General features: G+C 38.5%; 1 protein-coding gene and 1 pseudogene across 1 annotated transcript; both read left to right on the forward strand.

Moving 5' to 3' along the window:
- Positions 1 to 1,049: 1,049 nt before the first annotated feature.
- On the forward strand, positions 1,050 to 13,880 carry LOC124165016 (cuticle protein 18.6-like). Its single transcript, XM_046542255.1, has 4 exons — positions 1,050 to 1,061; positions 1,995 to 2,393; positions 12,072 to 12,155; positions 13,316 to 13,880. Exons 1-4 carry the CDS (start codon positions 1,050 to 1,052, stop codon positions 13,829 to 13,831), a joined length of 1,011 nt encoding a protein of 336 aa, XP_046398211.1. The 3' UTR covers positions 13,832 to 13,880.
- Positions 13,881 to 22,259: 8,379 nt separating this feature from the next.
- Positions 22,260 to 24,601, forward strand: LOC124165017 (annotated as a pseudogene).
- The last annotated feature ends 217 nt before the right edge of the window (positions 24,602 to 24,818 follow it).

Raw genomic sequence — 24,818 nt, forward strand, 5'->3', positions numbered from 1 at the left:
AAAACTTCAACATACAATGGGTAAAAACAATCTCAAAATTTCGTTCTCGTAAAAGTCCTTTCTAAGTGAGCCTGTACATGACGCCTGAAAACGTATGTGGCTCCATCTTCATTAGCTCAGTATATGCGTTGATTGAGAGTGATTGAAAGATTCAGTCAGTCAGTACACGTTGCCTTATATTAATAGAGTTGTAGATCTTAGAAGTTACTTCCCGAAAATGTACCATACAAAGACTTATTTATCAAAGTAAAAGTCAATTAAAAAATGAGATCGGTTTTAAAATTTCCACAGCATGGATGTTTTATCGTAAAAATTCCATGAAATAAGAAAACATTAATTCACAAAATTCAATTTTCATATAAGTAAACGCCATGTAAAAAATGCCTGCTAACCAAGAGGTCCATTTTTCATGATATGTATAAAAACATATCATGCACACCCTAATTTATTAAAATAAAACTCAAGAGAACACATTAAGAAGGGTTTTGAAATTTCAACCGTAGTTACAACAATTATTTTATAGCAGAACTACCATTAAGTACGAGATCCTTAATCAGCAAAAGTCAATTTTCGTTTAATTACACACCAGGAAAAGAAAATGGTCAAATTACCATGTCTTCTTTTTTTCCCAGCGACCAAAGTACACAATATGAAGCTCGCCCTCCTAAAGGCATCACACGTACGCGTCTAAAATAGATTGAATGTGATGAAACCTGACATTCACTACAGAAGCCATCCCACCTCGTGAATCAGCTGACAAGGACAACTGGTAGATGAGCATACAGCGACGCAACCAGGACGGTAGCAACTGGGTTTTTCGCCAATTTTTCGCGGTCTCGAGAGGGCGTCGACAAAATCAGAGCACCGGTCGGACAGTTTTTTTTAAAGCGGTCTCGTCCTCAGAGAGACAAAAATTTCGAAATGGCTTTCAACTTCAGGGTGAAAATATTCGAGAAGAGGGTGGGTGGGATAAGATCTGGACGTATATATATTCCTTGCTCACACAGGGAATAGCATCAGTAGAGATTCACCGCTACACCTCAGCAGACATGGCATTCAAGGTGAGAAAATAACTTATCCCATTCCAAGATTGTATTCCGAATCAGAAAGCAAACTTGCTGTAATTGTAGTCCAAATGAAAACTTGGCAGCTTAGATGAGTAGACGAAAAATATTTAGAGACATTTACAGCATAAAAATAGCACTTCCAAGAAAAAAGTAACCTCAGGGATATTTAAAACGGTATATTAAAATGCTTTCATCTGTTCATGCCTATTAAATGGTCATGATAAAAAAACCCCGATTCTTCCTCTACAACATGCTAATTTTAATCAATAGATAGAATATTATACCCTCGCAGTCTTTAAAACTATAAATTACCGTCTCTTTTCATTACATAGAGTAGAAAAATAGTACTTCAAATTCTTAGTTATAGCATAGACGTACATGACTAGCGATGACTACAGCTAAAGGAGGCAATTCATAAGGCATATTTTATCTAACTGTAAAATATTTAATAGAATTCTTTATTAAACTCTTACTACGCTCATACAATTGAAATAAGTCAAACCTCAAGTACTTCAACACCAATGCCTATAATAATAGATCACCGTAGTCAACAAAAATATATAACACGAAAATACAGGCCATGCAAATTTATTTTCTCCAAATCGACATATCTTTGACACGAACCTTACATGACCTTCTAAATCCTCCCAATATTAGATTATTGAATTCTGAGAGTGCAACTGTGGACTTTCACACGCGGGTTGTAAGCGGAAGAGAGTAAGGATATACGTTCAAATATGAATGCATTGCAACTTTCTTAGACGTTATTACAGGGTTACTACAATTATACATACAACCTGAGTTACTACGATACATCTGCACAATTAAGGGCTATATGCTTGATATATACGCTATTTATATGCTTGATGAAAACTGAAGACTGCACATAAATCATTTCTTTAATTTGCCTTTCGTTTGTTTCCTCAGCTTTTCGTCCTCGCCGCCCTTGTGGCCGTGGCTGCCGCTGGCTTCGCTCCCATCGCCGTTGACACCGACTACGACCCTAACCCTCACTACAGCTACTCCTACGACGTGCAGGATGCTGTGACCGGAGACTCCAAGGGAGCTTCCGAGACCCGCGACGGAGACGTCGTCAAGGGCAGCTACAACTTCTTGGAGGCCGACGGAACCCGCCGTGTTGTTGAGTACACTGCCGACCCCGTCAACGGATACAACGCTGTCGTCCGCAACGAAGCCGCCGGAAAGGTCGCCGTCGCTAAGGTCGCCACCCCTGTGGCCTACCACGCTCCCATCGCCTACCACGCCCCTGTCGCCTACCACGCCCCCTACGCTGCCTACCACCAGCCCCTGGCCTACCACACCAAGGTCATCGGTTAAAAAGGACAACACCGCCGTCCTGGTACCCCCAACGCCCACCTTATCTATTTGACCCATAATTTATTGTACAAATGTCAATAAAATCAATGCAAATCTAATACTATGCTTTCATTGGCTTAATTCATTAGTCAACACCGTTTTTCCTTCCCTGGTTAAAGTTTGGAGAAATCTCCACTATCCTTAAAATTCATTCCTGTTGAAAATTGACGCAATGCGTACATCGTTGAGGTAGAACACTGTGATCAACAATACTACGCATTCGTTAAAATTACTGTGCCTTCACAGGGGTAACTAGAAGGCATGGAAGTGTCCACCATCGTCACTCATCACTCTGCCACGAAACTAAAAACGTTGAGGCATTTCGCTAAGAAAAAAGAATCACAGAGGAAAGCGATCTTTTTTTTTAAATATTTTTCCACTTTTGCGAGTTAAAAATTACAATGTATCACAATTATTTTCAGAAAACGCTCCGTTTACACTCGCAACAACGCATAAGTATACCGACTTCATAGAGGGACAAACTAAGAAATACGAAGGAACACTATCACCCTGACACCTCAAACGCACACCTTGCCTATTTTTGGGCGTAATTTAGTTTTTTTAATTCATTAGGCTCCCCGCAAAAGTAATGTATCAATTGATATTATTCATTGATCCCTTTTAACCACCATGCATATCCAAGGTCATGGATTCTCAGTCCACATTGCCCATCAGAAAGAATCTCATCGGTCGACGTGAGTCCATCGAGTTTACTTAAAAACCTGATGCCTGTTTGTATAATCAGAATGTATTTAACGGAATGAAAACAATTTTTTTAGATGAAATTTTAAAAACTGCAATTGAGGTCGTATATTCAGTTCCGAGATCGTAATTTAGAAAAAAAATATCGATAGAAGGGTGTGAAAATAAGTTACGAGGAAAATAAAATATTCATAATTCTCGAAAGATGCTGCCCACATTTAAGGAGTTGGTTATGCCATTGGAGATCTGGTCCTTCTCCTAGGAGAGAATGGATCTTTTATAGAGGCAAGGAATGGTTCACTAGAGCGTCAAAGCAACGGACTAAGCGAGACCCATACGCAAGGCAGAGGAGTGGCGGAAAAGAGGTGTTTCATTGATTTCTAGTACGTGACGTCATAAACTCGCGTGCGGAAGAGTTGAGGCTGGCAATTTTCGTCCCCAATAACAAGAGAATAGAATAGAACAGACGGAGCTTTGAATAGAATAAATGTATACGGAGTAAAAATCAATAATTAAAACAACTGTGCCTTCCCATGGAAAAGGCCAGATAAAATATGAGTCCGTTTTTCACACCTTATCACATTCCACAATGGTAAAAATATGGTGAACTTATGGACCAGTAATTTGTATTAAAAGGAATGAAAACCACATGCACACAGTGCTTTCGTACAATCACTTACTATGCACAGATTGCCATTTCTGAAGGAAATCTCACTACAATACCTCCCAATTTCTACGTCTCGAACAGATTTTTTAAATATTTTTTCTAAGATTTCTCCGCAAAAGTAGCAAAATATGTCCATAAAAATCAATAATTTAAACTAATGTGCCTTCCCGAGGGATTGGCCGGAGAAAAGATCATGATAGCTGTAGGCCTTCAATTAATAGTTACACTCCAATAATACCAAGGTAATACTCTGATGTCAACGGAATGATATTTTCTCTGTGGCTTTTTCGCACAATTTGTGCATTGCGGTTGACTCCGTAAAATTTATCACCGTGGCTAGTCCCACCTCAAATTTCCAACTTAATTCCGCTCATTTTTTCTGACGTGCCACACTATTTAGCGATGCTACATACTAACTGAAAACTACCTAACCCACTTATTCACCTTCAAACATGATGGAAATGTGATTGAGTACAGTTAAATATTAACGTATGACAGTTAAAATGGTTCGCAAAAAAATACGTCATGACGAAATAATTAGTGCTTTCCGGCGAGGACACTTTGTAAAATGTTCTCGGGATCGCCACCGGGTCAGAAACTGCAGAACTGCCGACGCGACGTTTCGATGTCCGACTCGGCCATCGCCCTCAGGCCTTTGATTGTCAAAATATGACGTGTTTGTTTGTCAACCCACAACATCCCCAAGGGCTGCTTATGGCTACGAGGCAATTCCTTAGGCCTGCAGGCATTCTTAAAAATGAAAATAAAACATAAAAAGACCAATTTCATCGTAAAAATTACAAAATTGGAATATATATAATTTAAATTAAAATTTCTTGAGGATAACACATAGAATACTGCGGGACATAGAATACCCGAAGAATAAGCCTTTTGATAATTAACACTCACAGCCCTGGCAATGAGGACGATGGCCGAGTCGGACATCGAAACGTCGGCAGCTATGCAGTTCCTGACCCAGTGGCGATCCCAAGAACATTTTAAAAGTGCGTAATCTTCGTATGAAAAATATAGAACTTAGACCTGAAATTTTAAGAGCGATCAACATTTGATTTTTAAAGTGAAATATTTTTCTACTTCTTTTTCAAATTATTCCTGGAGTTTCCCGATTTTCTAAAGAGAGGACACTCTGAATATGTACAAACTTCAATTATCCCTAAGATCTAAGGCATGTATTTAGTAGTGATATTTGATTTTATAATTCTATGAACCATGATCGATATCTCTTTAGGCGGCCCAGGAGAAGGATGGAGAATTGCTTGGCCACAGAGTATGATTTAATTATAGAGTGAAAATACACTTGATTCTCTTTCTCGCCTATCATATAAGAAATATATAGTATTTATTCAAGAAAGAAGTTATTTATTCAAGAAAGAAGAAGAAGAAAGAAGAAAGTTTCTTACTTGAGTTGAGGAAGAAGTCAAGTGCTTCGAAAGCTCCTGGTTAATATCCCATGTGAGTGTTTCTTTTTTTGTGTTTCTATGTGTATTGATATTGACTTAAAACTATTTATATTCATATTGCGTGCTACTTGCATCTCGTTTTTCTAAACATTGTGTATTTATTCAAGAGATGTTTAAAAGTAAAGACTTTTCAACACAGGACATTATATTTTGAGGCTTTATTAAAAAAGAGCAATATAAAAGTGGGTTGAAAATGTATAAAAAAAGCTTGGGACCAAATTATTCTTTGACGAATAACTGCCATTATTAGCAGCTTAGACAAGTGGAATGTGATATTACTTAGTTTCCCAGTCACAATAGAAATGACCACATAACTCACAACATCCCTTAGGGCTACTCATGGCAACGAGGCAATTACTAAGGCCTGCAGACATACTTAACAATGAAAAGAAAATATAGAGAGCCCAATCTCATCGTAAAAATTCCAAAATTGGAGCATATATGATTGCAAATAATATTTCTTGAGGATAACACACAGAATACCGTGGCACTCGGAATACAAAAAGAAAAAGCCTATCATAATGAATAATTTGGCGCAATACCAGCCCTTTTAATAATACCTATCAAACATATAAAGGAAATAGAAAAAGGGAGTCAAAGCATACGTACATTCAAGATAATGAATTTAAGTAAGTGTTATACGGAATTTTTTCGCATTGCTGCAGCTTTCAAATATCCTGAATTTACGTTTACGGTATCATTCCAAGTACGGTACGGTCTACGGTTTACGGTACGGTTCCAGTTAAGGCTACCTAAACAAAATACGATAGGTCCAAAGTGGGCATATTTTAAAATCTACTATTAAAATTATTTGAAATAATTTTGAGTCGTTTAACAGTATACATGAGGCAAGGGGAAAACTTCAGAGTATACGATATCAAAATGCTCGCAATTCAAGTTCTGACTTTACAAAATTATTCAACCTTTTTCCGAGATTAACGAGGGAGAACTGGTTACGCTTAAATGCAAGTGAAATGTGCACGGAGCTTGAAATTCAGGTGACACCATAATTTAAACTTTGGTGTGTCTTGGAGGGACTCGCGAAAATTACTTCGAGGAGGAGCTGTAAAATTCGAACCATAAAAAATTCCAATTTCGCGAAGGTCACGGAAGACAAGCGTTGCTCATCAAGGGTGAAATTGAGTCCAGTCGGCGGGGACTGAACTGGTTCTGCTGCGTCGTTTCATCACACCCAAAGTACTGGACCAAGCAGCACCCAAGAAACATCAGAAAGAGGAGAAAGGATCCATTTCGAATAATTAACGCATTGAAGTTGTGACCCGCTTATGTGCGTAGAATAAATTTACCGAGTAGAAAGGTCACTTAGTGACACAAGCCGAGTAAATACCAAAAATGCAAACAGTATTTCATGCAATAGTCAACTCGTTAACGCCTAGCAGTACCAAATGGTACCAGCGCTAAACGTAACTTTTTTGTCATTTATCGTAATTAATTATGGTTTTTGAGAGTTTCAAATTAATAAGAATATTTTCAACAAAATTTTTCCGAAAAGTTTGCTAATATAAAGCTGTAATTGACGTATTAAGAGCCGTTTCAAAATTGAGAATTATCCACAAGCCCAAAAAAACGAAATTTTTAGAGCAAGCATTTCGATTTTCTTTACTTACGCCTTATGTACTGTTATTATAAAAGTTTTGATATGTAATTATGATTGCTATAACATTTTTATATCATATAAAGTATGGTTATTTGATGTGAACCTAATATTTGGGATGTTATGATGCAAAACATTTTGGTGGTACCATATGGTACCGCTAGGCGTAACTATTAGTGCTCAAAGAATAAATTTTCCACCTAATGACTCAGAATTTCATTGACATTTATATACATTATTATCACAAAAATCACAGAAACTTTTTAATTCAGGCGTTACCACGTTAATAATATATGATTTGGTTCAAGTAAATTATTTTTTGTTGTTAGAGGACATAAGATGGGCTGAAATGCTATGCATAGTTATTTTGCTGGACCTAATTATAATCTTTTGTGTATATACATATGTAAACATTGTGTATGATATGTTTTTCTTTCTTCAATGTTTATATTTACTATATGATTTGGTACAAGTAAATTGTTTTTTGTTCTGAGAGGAAATAAGTCCTAGAACAATAAATATCTTTCTAAATCTAAAATGAAGGAATATATATAGACCATGTGACCACTACTCTACGAAATTTTTTCTTAGGTTTAGGGGATAATTTAACTAAAACACTTTGAATTAGGGTGCACTCTGAGAAGATTAAAAATAAGGTTTCTATAAATAAATAGGTATATTCGTGAATAATCCCCATTCAAAATCCTCACCACGTATTCCACGCTGCATATCCTTTCTCATTACTACACTTCAAGGTATGGCTCTTTTCAGCAATGCTATACGTAAAATTACATAAATTACTCGCGCATTAGAGAATTTCGGTCATTTACCTGGGATAAAACACAAAATATTAACCACAATTTACGTACCCACAGATACCCACAATGCCGAGTTAAAAATTAGATAAGCAAACCCATACACTTTTTTTCTTGAGAAGTGAAATAAATATCACAATGCGTCCCGGGATATCTCACTAGTATTAACCGATGGAACGCCATCGATGCATAATTTTTTACTTCTCGAAACAGGTCGACTAATTCGCCAAATTTTCAAACACGGAAGGGGCTTCAGTAATACAACCACCATTCAACGCGAAAGAAACTTGAATTTTCGGCGACAAACAGTGAAGAATGGCCAAGCATCAATTTTACGACACTACCCGATACCTGCCGACATTTCACTCTTTAAAATTCTGGCGTCGATGATACGCAAACACTGATTTAATATCCACGGTCGGCATTTCCATCCAGTATGTAAATATCGCGTGCAACAAAATATGTGTCAAGCGATACCTATCTTGACCTCCTCTCCTGATAAGCAAATCGATCTCATAACTGACACCAGTCAAAAGATTTGGTGATACGATGCTTAAAAATCATCTGAATAAGATCTAAATGAGACAGTAGGACCAAAAATACATACTTCTCATTATGAGAGTGAAAAATAAATATTGATATATATACATAATTTTATTTTTCAAGAAGACAAGACCTTTACTCACGAATAATTCTACGTCCAATCAAAAATGATGAGTAGCCTCATATTCTTCAAATATCTACCGAAACTATGCCTTCAAAATAGTCATGTGGACATTTTTCATACATGCAATATCGACATTGATATTTCTCCATAAAAGCCGTTTCACCATGTCAACGTAAAAGGAAAATGTTATCCGTACATATTATACAGCGTTTTCAAAGTAATCATTCTCTTTCCATCCATTTTCGAGATGAGTTAATGAAAGCATTCGAGATCGAAAGCTGGCCGTGACATCGGCTTCAATAAAATTATTAAGTGAAGATATCCAGACCGTAGGAATACATTTATTTTTCAAAGAAAGATTTTATGGTCTAACTTTTGAATAGTTAAGTTGGGTTTCGCATATTTATAAGCATTGCTAAAGAATCCAGTTGATAATAAAGATTATTGAGATGATACATTGCTTTGAACATCTCTAACTGCAACTTTAAACTTATAATAATTACCTCAGCATTGCGTTCACGCGTTTTTTCATCATAATAACATATATAATTCCGATTGGCAGTAGTGTGCATCGATAATATTACGAGTGTTAGTGGCGCAGCGGGGGGGGGGTTTAGGGGATGAGCTAAGAGAAATTTTTAAATTAAATCCATTTTACTTAACTGGATAAATATTACTTATACAAGATTTAATTTTGAGAATTCCACCCCTCGTCATGAACGTTGAGGCGGCAAGCAGTAAATAGGGTGGTTTCCTAATTTTTTTATCGCCTAAATCGAAAGGTTATTTATCCTGGAGTACGTATTTCACGTCTCTGTGACTTTCATGTCTTTTCGGTCCTCATAAAAAAGAATTCGGAGGGCTAAAATTTGCAAACGACGACGACGTTCAAGAAGCGATTCTTACCTACCCTACCTAAAAGGGAAATGGAGGGAAGCTGGTTCGAGGAGGAAGTAGAAATTTCGTCTCACGGATGTGGAAAGTCATCAGCGCAAGAGCGACTACATAGAAAAACTGAATGCTCAAGGTTTCTAACCATGTAATGTGCATTGGCAAAAAATCTCAGCAACTATGGAAAAAAATTCAGTGCCCTATTCATAGTTTTATCAGCCTCAAAGTCGCTATCGTCGTACGAAACTATTCGCGAGTTCACACAATGCATAACGTAGCACAAAGTAAATGGAGGGGAAAGAATATTTCCAACAAATAATTCCGCCAATTTTCATGCATTATCCATTTCGCTTCAACTTCTACTACTACTTTATATTTCCATGGCGTTGATATTTAGAAAGATGTTTTCAATCCCAAAAATAAGGCCAAGGATGCTGTGAATTAGTAAGAATAACTAGCATATTTTAATCAAATACATAAGTAGAATTCCATAACACAATTGAAAAATAACTAAAATGACCAACAAACAAGAAAATATTCTCAATAGAAAGCCACATGCATTATAAAATATAAGTACATGAACCCTATTTTTCACCCATCGTTTCGGTTGACGTTGAATATCGTGCTAAAAAAATCAATGTCATACACCCTAAATCGATCGCATTTATAACCAGAATTTCTCAGCCCTAGTCTCGCATGAAAAACTTGACCTGGTTTGAATTAATTTATTCAAGGAGAGCACATCGGCATCCCTCTTTTGATTTTTCTCTGGGATTCATCAAAATGAAAACGCCCAGAGATATTAGAATTTCATTATAAAATTAAACATACGCCCTAGATGAGGGTCACCGGAAGACAACGTCAAGATCCATAAAAACTAGATAACGATTTCCTGATAAGTTGAAAGAACCTCAAATGATAGATTGTACTAAATCAGCATTATTTGGATCGTATTGAAGCGAATAACTCAAATAGATACAACAGGCAAAATAAATGACACAATTCCTGAATGACAAGTGCTATAAAATTACTCTTTTGGATGGATAACACTGCGGCATCCATTTCTCTCCGCTGTAAAGCAAATGTATAAATGAAGAAATAATGAATATTAGATTGAGTACATAAACAATTGAAACTTAACTCTTGGAGCTCCAAGTTATTAATCACATCAAGTTCTTTTCTTAAAATCTCCCTGAGATTTAATTATGTCGTGCGCATTTGTGAATTGCAAAATGGACGGAAACGTCACATGTTCCTCGGGTAAATTGGAGACGGATTAACGGATTAAAATAAATGAGGATGAAGTTTGGCCGCCAGAGATGGAAAACCTCCTTGCTAAGATACGCAGTTACCTTCAGACGCAGATACTTCAATTACCAAAAATACGATATACAATGCGCTACTGGTTTTCAGAGGACACTGAAAGGGTCACATTCTGAAATACCACCCAAACGATATTTCTCATCCAGTAGCATATACAATTGAGGATACCATATCATTTTCAATAGTAGAAATTATAAGGTCTTCTTTTGCGTTTTATCGAAAATTACTCCTTCACTGTACCGTACTATTTTTTAAAAGAAAAAAGTACCGCACCATTCCCTTGTAAGAAAATAGTGCGTAAAAGGGCTCACAAGGTCAAAAGACAAAAACCCAGAAAATTTTGCAAACATCCTCCTACAACTATTACGTATCATTTGCTAAATAATAGTGTAGTTGAGAACCTGAGATCCCGCAGATAGGTATAACAAACGAGCACTATATTCGCACAGAAACCCCAAAAAACTTCGGCTGGTAAATCTTATAGCCACCCAAATAACAGATGAGAAAGGTTAGATCGTATGGGTAATATATTAAAAAGAACAGCTTTCCAATAATTTCGGTAAGTAAAGAAGGACAGGTCTAAGAGTAAGCTTGTTGCTAGCACACATATGGCAACCAATATAGTCAAGGCGTCAGGCAGTGTAAGGATAAGAGTAAAATTTGAAGTTATCTGTACGTCTTACTGGTATAACTTTCTCGGTATTTCAGAAAATTCTATCAACTATTCCACAGTTAGTAAAGCTCCAATGCGTTTTCCTTTTATTTTGTGACAGAGGAAAACATGGACAAGGAATAGCTTCATGCGGTTGATACATTTTCCCTGGTAAAAGCATTTGAACATTGAATTCTAGATGATGAAATTGCTATTGTCTTTCCTTCGATTATTTGTTTTTTTTCAGATAGCTATAATGCATTTAAAAATAGGTAACTAAATCCTAAACTCAAACAACCCCCTAAATAAAAAAAATCATGGGAATTAGGTATAATGATAAATAAAACTAATAATTTTTATATTTTAGTAAGAAAGGCATATACATTTAACTTTAGAATCCTTGAGTTAATACATAACTCATTCTATACAATAATGAACACAAGAATCAAAACGGAGTACGAGCTATCCTTCAGTGTTTAGTAACAAACACGAGGAATGAAAAACACCAACATTTACTCTAATGATTTATACGAAATAAAAAAACGACCTCATAATGGTGGTGCAAAGCATTGAGAATTTTCGCTGCCGATGATACGTTCCCACAGGGAGATTCCAAAGCAGAGCAGCTTCTTTGACACACATCTTCACTGCCTTTGAGGTCACCCGAAAATACTTCGCAAGGACGTCGAGAAAAGAAAATTCGGCCGCCCCGAGACGAACCCCGCCCGTAAACAGAGGAGGAAAAAAACGGGCCGATTTGAATCTTAATTTCAACACAACGCAGTGGCCAGGAGGGATGAGGTGTGGGTGCTAGGGGATGTTGTATAAAAGCCCTCCGAAACGACCACCGAGCACCAGAACATCACCGTTCAGCTCATCCAACAACATGGCATTCAAGGTACGTTCGCAGCACCGGTAAAAGGTCCAGTTGGTTGAGCGAGAATTTTCACTTTAAATTCACATCAATAGGACTGCGGGAAAAAGTAAGAAAAAGGAAAACCAGCTACTCTACTTAACATGGAGGCGAACCAACTACATTAGATCATAGTATTTATCAGCTAATCTAGGTATCTGATTATTTTGCTAAACATGTTATCGTGGTGAAGTAGCTACCCTCATAAGTAGCTTCATTTTCAGTCTGCTCTTATTCCCAATTATTATTCTACTCTCATTGCTACCATTATATTTCATCATTCGTTTTCAATTCTGCTAAAGCAATAAAATTGTAATAGCGTAATGCCTATCAACAATTTTCGTTTTCATGAATTAAGAAACTTACTTTGCAAAGAAATCCAACTCAAATCACCTAAACTCCAAAAATGTATTATACTCCGAATACTTCTACGAATCTAGCATATCATTAAGTTGAGTTAAGCGTATGCAACGCGATTATACACGTGAATTTTAAATTCTGAGGAATTCTCTGAACAATTCTTAATAATAGTATGCCAATAACTGACGAGTGGGGCATAATAATTTCCATTTCTATGGCATCGAGCTTTCTATGTAGTTTTAGATGATATTAATTGGGATTTGAGCAGTTCACTAAAGTTTTAACTCTTAGCAACACAATACTACAAAGGACTCATTATCCCAGAGAACACTAAATCCTTTAAAAATGTTCATATCCGTACACTTGATTTGTTTAACGGATTATAAATAGGAAATACTCAAGAGTACGAATCAATTTCGCACAATGCATCAGTTTTGCAAAGTATTAGTACCTTAATTATAACTTTTAGCAATACTAATACTTACAATTATCTTTAAAAAATTTTAGGACTACACGATATTCAAACATTTTACTAAAACTAAAACTTATTAATTGTACCCAAGAGTTTTATCAAATGTTAAGTTTTTGTTTCTGAGAAAAAATGGACTAATGTTTACTCCATGTGCTTCGAAATTTTTCAACATAATAGCATACCATAAAAGTAGTGAAACGGCACGAATAAAAAAGAAACCCAATGGGTCAAGCGGGAGTGATGCGCCCTTTCAAACAGGAAAACTAGTGAGACAAAAGAGTGGTGTCTAATCAATGCATTTCCATTCCCACAGTTCGTCGTCTTCGCCGCCCTCGTGGCCGTCGCCCAGGCCGGCTACTTCGCCCCCCAACTGGCCTACCACGCACCCATCGCCTACGCCGCCGCGCCCATCACCAAGACCGTTGTCGCCGCACCAGTCGCCAAGGCCGTCGCCGTCGACACCGACTTCGACCCCAACCCTCAATACAGCTTCTCCTACGACGTCCAGGATGCCCTGACCGGAGACTCCAAGGGACAGAGCGAGTCCCGCGACGGAGACGTCGTCAAGGGCAGCTACAACTTCTTGGAGGCCGACGGAACCCGCCGCGTTGTCGAGTACACCGCCGACCCCGTCAACGGATTCAACGCCGTCGTCCGCAACGAAGCCGCCGCTAAGGTCGCCGTCGCTAAGGTTGCCGCCCCTGTCGCCGTCGCCAAGGTTGCCACCCCTGTTGCCTACCACGCTCCCCTTGCCTACCACGCTCCCCTTGCCTACCACGCACCCCTGGCCTACCACGCCCCTGCCTACCACACCAAGATCATCGGTTAAGAAGGGCAACACCGCCGTCCTGGTACCCCCAACGCCCACCTTATCTATTTGACCCTAATTTATTGTACGAATGTCAATAAACCAAATGCAAATCTAATATGTTATTTTTCTTGAATGTCCACAAACGATCCTCATCAACGTCATGTGATTCTTTCCTAGCGAATAATTTGCGTGAAGTTTACTAGGGATTCCCATCGGTTTAAATTCGTTCGTTTGAGATTCAATGGATTTAGCGTCCGTTGAATCGTTGGGCGTGGAATCCCATTTCAAAGAAAATAAAAATTGGTACAACTTTTCCTTTTTATCCTATTTGCGTAGATCTCTCCAGTCAATTTAAACATCATCGTTTTTTGTTCAATCAAACTCACTCTTTCACTCTGATGACGGTGGAAGAGTCGTCAGTTAAAACATTGCTGCCATAAAACGGAATACATCGGTAGAAAGGCCGAGATCACTTAAATCAAATGCTGAACATTCGTTACCACTGGCCTGTCTTGGTAGCCCAAAATTCAAAATGTCGTCGCATCAAAAAGCAACAATTTAAGGATATACCCGACGCAGCTCTTGGCTAAATTGACTGTTAAGCTTATCTAACGATTTGATCGTTGGATCATTCTTCCTCATAGAATGATCCTCCAAAGTCGTTAGAACATTAATAGCTTTGCTTTGTTTCGCTTTTTACTAGGCCTTCTTCACTTCTATAGCGTTGAGGTGTTTTTCCTTCTCTCGTTCCTTCCGCACCTATCCACTCCCAGAGGCGTCGTCGGGCTCCTATCGCGGCGGTGCCTCTTTCCTTTTCCCTGCCTCTCCAGCCCCTCCCCGGGTGATCGGGCGTATAAGCCACTGGCTTGGTTCCCGGCCCCGGTGCGTTGTATCCTCGAAGGAATCGCCCTGAACCCTCATACTCTTTGGCCGTTAAGCTCATACGAAAATCCTCCAAAATCGCTGGCACATTAATGGCTTTGCCTGGTTTCGCTATTTAGTTGGGCCCCCTTCGCTTCTATACTTTGAGGTGTTTTTCCCCGTCCCACCCCTTCCGAACCTATTCTACCCCAGAGGCGTCGATGGGCTCCTATCGCGGCGGCGCCTCTTTCCTTTTTCCTTCCTCTCCAGCCCCTCCCCGGGAGATCGGGCGTATAAGTCTCTGACTTGGTTACCGGCCCCGGTGTGTTGTATCCTTACCCGGCCCCAGTGTGTAAGGGCTCCCCTAAGCCCTCATTCGCTGACCGTTTAGCTATCTACCGGAAATCAAAGAAATTTCCTTCCTCATAGGGAAGTTAGTCTTTCTGTAAAAAGAGCAAGTAATGGTTTAGCTAGTAGTAGGGCCCGCCCACCTCTGTGACGGTGCGGCGTTACACATCCCTACCCTTCCATTCCTATCCACTCCTTGGAGGCGTCGTCGGGCTCCTTACGCGGCGCGCAGTGGGCTGAAATCGAAAAAAAGCTGGACAAAACCTCGAAAACGATTTTTTCGAGTGCGGAAATTGAAACTTTGCACAGTTATTGTAAAAACATTAGTGCATTTTTTTACGCAAACCGTTTTTCATCGGAAATTTTTTTTGGAAACAAATTACTTGGCCTCAAAGTTGAACAAATTTTGCCACAATTGCCCGCATTGAATTTTTTTCTAAATTCAGCATGTTGACAATAATGCCACACCTTCTGTAGTAATTTAACAGACACAAAAAGTTACTATATTATAAAGCAGGTTATTATCGTCAAGTCATGGTAACTTTCACGACTCAGTTGAGTTATTTGTGGCCAATACGATAAAAAATGGCGGACCCTGTTTTTCGTCGAAATTTTGAGTTCATGTACGATTATAAAAAAGGATCACCGAGTTACCTCGAGATATTTACTCCACATATACAACAAAACCTATAGAGTATGATATCAAAAGGAGGATTGGGACCACCTGCGACGCCGAAATTAAGATCTATTTTTCGAACGTGAAGCACAGTACGCAGCTCGCTTTTGGCCACGGGGATCATCGTGCTCGAAAGATGTTGGATCTTGAATCTTTTAAAGCACATTAATTGTATAAAAGCTATAATATCGTAGTACCACATTTCATTTCCATATCATATAACCTGGTTTCTTCGCTGACTTACGATATTTATCGTCGATACGATACAAAACGGTGGACCCTGTTTTTTGTCGAAATTTTGTGCTCATGTACGATTATAAAAGGAGCACCGAGTTACCTCGAGGTATTTACGTTAAGTTGCATCGAACGTTTTAGAGTGTCCATCCAAAGAAATCAACTGCGACCGTTAGCATCAAGCAATATAAAAATCTATGTTTTGGCCGCGCGCCTAGTCCGCGGCAGCTCCCCGATGGTATGGAATGCCGTGATGCGGCGTAATTTACAACTGATGCGTATAGTCATATACTTCTGTGGCGCAGAGGTGAAAAGCGGATAGCTTGCAGACCCTTCCCTGGGAGTGTAACCCCGAGAGCCCGCCCTGGAGTCTCGTTCCAAGTGACCGTTAAGCTACTGTTTCAATTTATTCCTAATTGAAAAAAGTGAGTCTTAATCATATACATGCGTGTCTTCTTTCTGCAAGCTTCATTGAATGGGCATGGCCACCACTTATCCATCACCATAATATCCATTTTATTTTGGCCGAAAAACATCACAGTGAGGGTGATATTCAACCACAAAAATAAGGCGATACGGTGTCTGAAATATTTTTTTCGATTCTTAGGGACGGGATTTAGCGAAATACAAAAACATCCAAATTCATGCCAAAATAAAATAACTGATAATACACCCATGAGATTCACATACCAGTGAAAAATCCAATCCATACAATTTTGTACAGTGATGCAATGAGCACAGCCATACACCACACTGGAGAGGTAGGGAGTAAAAGTGGTGCAAAAATGCATCACAGAACAAACACTTGAGGACTGCGTCTCATTTGCAACACAAATTAAATGGCCCCGTATATGTAAAATCTTATCTCAATGACTTAATGCAACAATGCAGAATGTTCAGTCACATTCCCAACTTAACCATCCTCTGATATCAATTACGCGTTCCCTGCTGATCGAGTTAAGACCCGCGCAAGTAAATGATCTACTTCTTCAATGTTGCATGTTCAGTCGTAATTGCAAATCTAAAAAAGCTCAATATTGAAAAAAATAAATATCTGAAGACTGGGAAATCTCAGACAAGTATACTTCAACAACCTTATCTGATGGATTGACTTCAAAATGAACGATTATTTACCAGGAATTCGCACTTTGTATTTTGCGGGAAAAAATAATTTACAAGCCAAAAATTGACTCGTACAAAGCCACTATCATATTTTCATCCTCTACGTCAATTAAGGATTCCATGGGAGTTAGAAATGCGGAAACGATGTCGTACTTATGAACCCCAGGATCACGCAAAAATCATTCTCATAGGTATATGATTTTCAATTTAAGGTAAGATTTTAGGCCAAATAACCAAAGAAACTCGCCTGAAAATTAAGCATGCGAATATGTACAGAGCAACTGAATGGAAATGAAATTTATAAAACAACGGCATTAAATTGACTCTGGTTAACTAAAATAGAAATAACCACTGTAACGTCTGATCTTTTGAAGTTGTTATTTTGGTTGTGAAGGGTTTGTTTGGGGAGAGGGGATTGTTGAGAGGGATGTGAAAAGGAGAGGTTTTGTGGAGTATTGTGGAGAGAATTGAAGTAAATAAAAAAGGTTATGAAAATTAATTGTCTTACGTTACACCACGATCAAAATTTGATATGAAAATGATGGACTCTCACACTCACACAAAAACGCTTCCACGATTGCAAACATCTCATAACATCAGAGGAAGAATTTTCATATTCACTTAACGGCCGATAATAAATTGGCCGCTATTAAAAAAAATAACAAAAAAAGGATATGTATGGCGCATTGAAAGGAAATGAAAACAGAGAGACAGGAAACAATGTCGTACTTAGGAACCCCAGGATCACGCAAAAATCATTCTCATAGGTACATGATTTTCAATGTAAAGACGATTGGTGAGAAAATATTATTTTAAAAATTATCAATTTTAATCGATATTAAAATATCCTTCTGAAAATGAGAATTAAATTATAAGCACTAAAAAAACGCAGTTACTAAAAGCAGAAGAAAATCGAGCACAACGCTGCAGGCAGATAAAATCTATCTAACTCCCTTTTATTGGCCAATAATGAGGCCATTTAGGGTACATTTAAATCTATGACGAAGTATTCTTACGATATAATTAACATATAACATCATTTAATAAAAATTATCCAGCTTCAATAATCACCATTCTTCATAATTTACCTTCATACATCGGAGGACTGAAGACTGGAATGGTTTGCCCGAGTAAATATTTGAGCTCTTCACAAATAGTACTCGGATTTTTTACGGCAAGGCCTAAATTATTGAATTTCAATAGCCTTTTTATATTTGTGCATGCATTTATAATTTGTAGCGTGGACTTCATATATGTTCGTGCTTTATGTTACCACCCGACCACATGGTGTACTTGTACAAATTTGTTCAATAATTATAAAATTGAAAATTTTAGCACCTGGACTTATAGCTATCAATTAACCTGATAGAAATGTGAGTGGTACTTAATGCATTTACAAAAATATTGAAGAGGTGCCGTAAGGTGAGAATGCATAAGGCCAGAGGATGCGTAAAACCTTGCTTCTGAAAAACAGCTCTCGAAACGAGATAACACGTAAGTTAAGAGTGTCACGTACCTACAAGGATGATAACGCACTCGCATTCGGCGAGGCATTCATTCCTTCAGTTTCGGAAGATGTCTAGCAAAGAAAAGGCTACATCATGATTTAAATTTTTTTAAATTGTACAATCTCATTGAAAGCACGCGATACTTATGATTAAATGGTATAAATATAGCGCTTTTGTAGCATTGAACAAATCAATGCTACGTTTTTAATTGAAGCTAATGGAAAAGCCACTATGCCATCATATTGAACATATTGAATGCTCACGACTCAAAGATGTGTCAATCCGATAAATTTTCCCATGATTAGATTATGCTCTCCGCACTCAGTTGATGATCATTGTAATCATTCAAAAGAAAAATTATTTTTTAAATCCAGTAATACGACGAACCATGGAGCTATTACGAAGAAGATAATACCATATATTCATTAATTTACATAAGATATACACATCTAAAGCAGATATTTTGAAACCTTAAAATTATTGGGAGGGGAACATCACGAAAATTCTTTATTTGCTCGGCAATCTACATGAGGTCATCGCAAGTGTCGCGACCACACGCATCGGTTTCTTTGGAAATGATCAAGAAAGGATGGGTCTGGTTTCATAGCTAGGATGCATGATGTGACATTATGAGCAACGATGAATTTATTCAAAGGTGGTCGAGATGCTAGTATTTTTAATTCAAATAATAACATGACTTGCCCAAACGGTTAAATCAGCAATAAAACATCAACAATAAATGAGCATACAAATGTTTCACGAAATGACAAAAGGTACATAAATATCAATAAAAACCCATACTGAAACAGCCATGCGCTTTGCATTAAAATTCAGAATAGAGCATTAAACCGTTTCACAGACTTTTATTACGCTGATTAAGTAAAGATAAAGACATAATTTTTTAACCAGGAATGATGGTTTCTCGTATGAATTCTGGTTTCAAATCCAAATTAAATGAAAACCGACAGTGATAACTAATTCTCAATGTTCTGCCACATTACAGCTGTAAGAAACACGATGACGAAGAGAATAATTTGTAGCAGGGGCACACGACCCAAACAGCAATCAACCAATATCCCAACAACATCCAGACAACATTTTCAGCGTTAGCATATGATAACCGAGCAGTATTCAGAGTATTACAATTAATGTTGCATGGATATCCGTCACATATCCAACGGACCGCCAAACAACGTTAGCAACGTTGCAGCGATGTCTAATAGAGGAAATGGAGATCCATATTGCAACATCCTCTTGATTTCTTCTCAACATCTAATAAGTAGGCACTGGGTGTACTAATTATCATTTTTGTAATTCCCAAATACACAGAAAAAACATCTGGGGTCTTCAATTCTGTACGGAATATATAGTATCTATGGATATTCTTTGGAATAACATTTTTTTTAATATCACGGACATAACAACTTGGATATCGATGTAAAATTATTTTTACGACTCGTAGCGGATGTTACAAACAGGATATCAAAGTAACGTATCAAAATATCCGTTGTGTAATAATATAGTGTTTTGTATATATGTTAATAAATATCGTCTGCTGCTTGGGGAGGGCTGAATAGGATAACCGTAACTGGTACCAACAAGTCGAAGGGAAAAGCTGCGGTACTTCTGTCGCTGATCACAAAATAGTCATGGTGTGGCCAATTGAATACCCCTTATCACTAACTAAGCAAGAAATGTCCTACATAAAAGAACTGTTATCTATTTTTATAATTACTAGGTGCGTTAAGGAAAAAAGGAAATTTTCAAATTTCGCTGGTTTGTAGAGACGGTATGATAAGGTATTTGGAGGAGGCGACCGACAGCTGAGGTCAGTTGAGCCATGAGGGAAGGGTATGGAAGGAAGGGTGGAGAGAAACCCGGCGTCGGCATTAGCTTGCTCTTAACGCAAGGCGCCAAGGGTACCGCGGCTTAACGTCCCACCCGACGGACGGAGCATTGAGCTCGAAATGTCCTCCACGTAGAATTCTAGCAGGTATTGTATTCTAACAGGTCTCTGAACATTCTCTCCCACCGCCGGAATGTGAACCAGAGCCCACTGGGTGGGAAGCTAATACTCTTAGTCACCACAACAACCCGAGCCCCCCGTTAGGAGAGACCGACTGTTAATTTTTTTATTATATTTGTATGAATGCCCATGAAGCACGACAACATTTTCAGCTGAAGCTCATTGCATACATTGTCTGTGGCAGCTACTAACATTAGACGTTTTTCTATGAGGTGATTTTACTTTGTTAAAATAAATGGATCACAGAATTATTACGAAGTAAAGAATTGTAACAAATTGAGTCAAATGTAAAGAAAGGCCTCACTGCTCAAGAAAGGCCACAATGATCCCTCACTGGCATAGATGGCCATGATGCAACGCGGCAAGGTGTCTGCGTCCACATTCCACATACTGGCAAGAAAATTGAACACGCTAATGCTTCATTTATTATTTAACACTGGAATGCCGAAGGGTGTCATTTTGACACCCTCCGCGAACATTTTTTTTTCAAAGCTGGCCTTTAATGATTGCTGTAGAATGAAATATTTCGTGACTTGTAATCATTTTTAAGGGTCAATAAGACAACAGTGTTAGGGATACCCTCTCTCTTTTTTCCGGCCTGAAAAATCAAATTTACCTCGAATGCCGGAGGTTGTCATTTTGACACTCAACATATTTTATCATTTCTTCGTTCGGTTTAGGTGCTTCTTGGGATGCAGTTTGATTATTACTAGCCAAATTAGTATTTTAGAATAGTATTTTACCTTCATGGTTGTTTATGTTTTACATAAATTCAATAAATATCAGCTGTTTGTCATTTTTTAAAAATTTATTAGCTCGTGAGGTAAGTATATTTCGCTCTATTTGCGAATGATTTTCCTTGAAACCAGCCAAATTTTACCGCGACGAGACTTTTTTTATACACTACACACGACGACACACAAAAAACATTATATTTTTGAAAATATTAAGGAACCAAAAACAAATATTACAATGAAGATGACGCTTTAACACTAGCGAGTACGAAAAAAATTATCTGCAACATGACACAGAACATGGGTGTCATAATGACACGCTCCCGGCATTCTTGGGATATGCCCATTTCCCGGCATTCTAGTGTTAAATATCAAACTTAACCAAGGATTACAGAGCTAATACTAAATTAAACTTCATAGCTCTGTCATACGTGTAATTTCCAAATAGCAGCGTATAAGTTAGATTTGAAAGAAAAATCGTTTCAAAATTTGTAACTTTCCCCGATATTTTACAGACTGAGAATTAAATCACCATTGACAAGTGACTGCTGAGCGTCAAAATTGCATAACACCGGTCACCCCAATACAACTTAAGGTGACACATTATCTCACATTGATGCGAAATAGCTGGAATTCCAGGCAATCCCTTGTCAAGGGCAAAGTTATAGGGTAAGGTTAAGATAACAAGCGGCCGAAAACAAGTTATTGGTCAACCGGGGAATGGTCGCATCCGATGGCCTAGCCGAGTATTTTTGGCGAAAACAGTTGGAGACCTGTTTGGCGACATGGTCCATTGGGTGTTAAAATATGTATCACGAGGTGACAAGTGGCGCAGCCGCTGAAAATGAAAAAGGGTGTGGGACGAAACATTTTGGTATAAAAGTTTCAGAGTTTGGGAGACGTAGTACAGAACACATCTGAGAACCAACAAGAAGACATGGCAGCTAAGGTAAGCACGTTTTTAATCTTTAGTTTTATAAAAATCGCCTCATACGATCATCTCTCAAATAATCAGGGGCTTAAAGCCTTCACTGGCGCTCCTAGCGCGATACGCAAAGGGGTAGCTGATAGGCTTTGACGTGCACATGAGGTTCGAGCACATAAATAATCAAGAATAGTTTCACCTGTTTGGCGTATTCAAGGAATCTGAGGATATCTTGATATTTATAATCATCGAGCAAGGCGATCGAAATCAATTTGCAATTTTTAAGTAAAAAAATATTTAGCATATATCTACGGTGACAAGGGCGTATAAAATGTCATTAGTTTATTCTTCATATGTGAAATTTTAATTTCGACACAAGAATCTTAAGGATTCTTCAACCGTGTTGCGCAAAGATTTTCACATGAAAAAGTAAAATCGAGGTGTAATTTCTAGGGATGCACTACATTTAAAGAGCACTTCCTCCAATTACATTGCAAATAATAACTTAGAATTTCCACAATTTTTTCTATGACAATGTGGCGTCGAGGAATGTAGAGACCTAAGAGCTAGAAGTTATGGCTATTAATCGAAAGATCCCGTGTAAAAATCGGCGGCTTAAGTGAAGAATTCTAAAAAAAACGTCGAAAATCGCAATGACTTTCAGATAATATATACTCCATATCCTGCCGAAGTGATATACACTCTAAGGGTCTCAGATCACTTCTTTAGTACTCCATGGAAACCTACCTTAATCTGTAGAATACTGCAATAAATGAATCCTCCACGGGATTTTCCCCACGTGATCTGTTCCTTCAGAGCTGAAATTTTAAATGACAAAATCCGACAGCCTCACAGCATTGAGCCATTGAAACGTCGGCTCTGACTGAACAGGCCATCTGGTGGGAATCACGCGGAGGATTCATATGTAGTCATAATTGTTCAGATAGCGTGTTTAGCATATGCTCATCGAAATATCGGCTTAATTATTTAAATAAATTATCTACATCCACAGGAGAGCACCAAGTTTTATAGCATATCGATGGCTACGTCCTAACAGCACGAATCTCAAAAGTAGCAAATTTTTGGTAGAGCATACAAACGATTAATATTTTTGATTGTACATTGAAATTAAAAACCAAAAGTTGATAAAACTGATATAGAAGCATTCATTGACACACAAAGAGCTGTTGTTTGCTTGTGTTTTATTTTTTGAAATGTTATTACACTTTGTTTAAGATACCTGTCTCAAACCGGCCGAATTTGAGACACGTGTTGTTAGAACTTAGCAATCGATATAAATGATTTGTTTAATTCTTCTTTCGTTTGTTTTGACAGCTTTTCGTCCTCGCCGCCCTCGTGGCCGTGGCTGCCGCTGGCATCGCCCCCATCGCCGTCGACACCGACTACGACCCCAACCCCCAGTACTCCTACTCCTACGACATCCAGGATGCTCTGACCGGAGACTCCAAGGGAGCTTCCGAGACCCGCGACGGAGACGTCGTCAAGGGCAGCTACAACTTCTTGGAGGCCGACGGAACCCGCCGTGTTGTTGAGTACACTGCCGACCCCGTCAACGGATACAACGCTGTCGTCCGCAACGAAGCCGCCGGAAAGGTCGTCAAGGTTGCCGCCCCTGTCGCCGTCGCCAAGGTTGCCACCCCTGTGGCTTATGCCGCACACCCCTTGGCTTACGTGGCCCACCACCCAGTGACGTACACCGCCCACACCCCTTTCTCCTACGGAAGCGCCATTCATCACCATTAAATATGTAATATATAATAATAAAAATACTACAATTTACATCTAATTTTGAGTGCTTATTTATTCCGCCACTCTTACAATTAGTGAATGATGCACATTTCGTAGTAGTAGTAGAAATGCGTTTTTAGGGGTGCGTCGACAACAGGGTCATTTGCACCGCTCATAGTTCCTCTACATTAAGGAAGCTTATTGATTTCTATTAAGCGCTTTCAATAAAAAGGGGTCTCCTATTGTATGAAGTCACAAGAGTTTAATTATGCCTGTGTTGATGATATATTGTACTACATTATTGATATTATTCAGATTATTACCCAGAGCGGTTCGTATATCTTGGTTTCCAACTAGTTTCCTACGTTCAAGAGAGTTTTGTCCATTCCTCCAGAACGTGTCGCACAGTAAAATGGCAATCACAGCCATCACAGCGGGAAGGTTGCTTCTCTTCGGTCGTCAACGGATACAACGCTGTCGTCCGCAACGATGCCGCCGAAAAGGTCGTCAAGGTTGCCGCCCCTGTCGCCGTCGCCAAGGTTGCCACCCCTGTGGCTTATGCCGCACACCCCTTGGCTTACGTGGCCCACCACCCAGTGACTTAAACCGCCCACGCCCCTTTCTCCTACGGAACCGCCATTCATCACCATTAAATATATAATATATAATAATAAAAATACTACAATTTACATCTAATTTTGAGTGCTTATTTATTCCGCCACACTTACAATTAGTGAATAATGCACATTTAGTAGTAGTAGTAGTAGTAGAGATACGTTTTTAGGAGTGCGTCGACAACAGGGTCATTTGCACCGCTCATTA

This window comes from Ischnura elegans, chromosome 9 (genome assembly GCF_921293095.1).
Source record: "Ischnura elegans chromosome 9, ioIscEleg1.1, whole genome shotgun sequence".
Taxonomy (NCBI): domain Eukaryota; kingdom Metazoa; phylum Arthropoda; class Insecta; order Odonata; family Coenagrionidae; genus Ischnura; species Ischnura elegans.

Coding starts and splice junctions, on each gene's coding strand:
- LOC124165016 (XM_046542255.1), top strand. Junction 2,394..12,071: donor CCCTGGCCTACCACACCAAG/GTCATCGGTTAA, acceptor TGTGGGTGCTAG/GGGATGTTGTATAAAAGCCC. Junction 12,156..13,315: donor CCAACAACATGGCATTCAAG/GTACGTTCGCAG, acceptor CCATTCCCACAG/TTCGTCGTCTTCGCCGCCCT.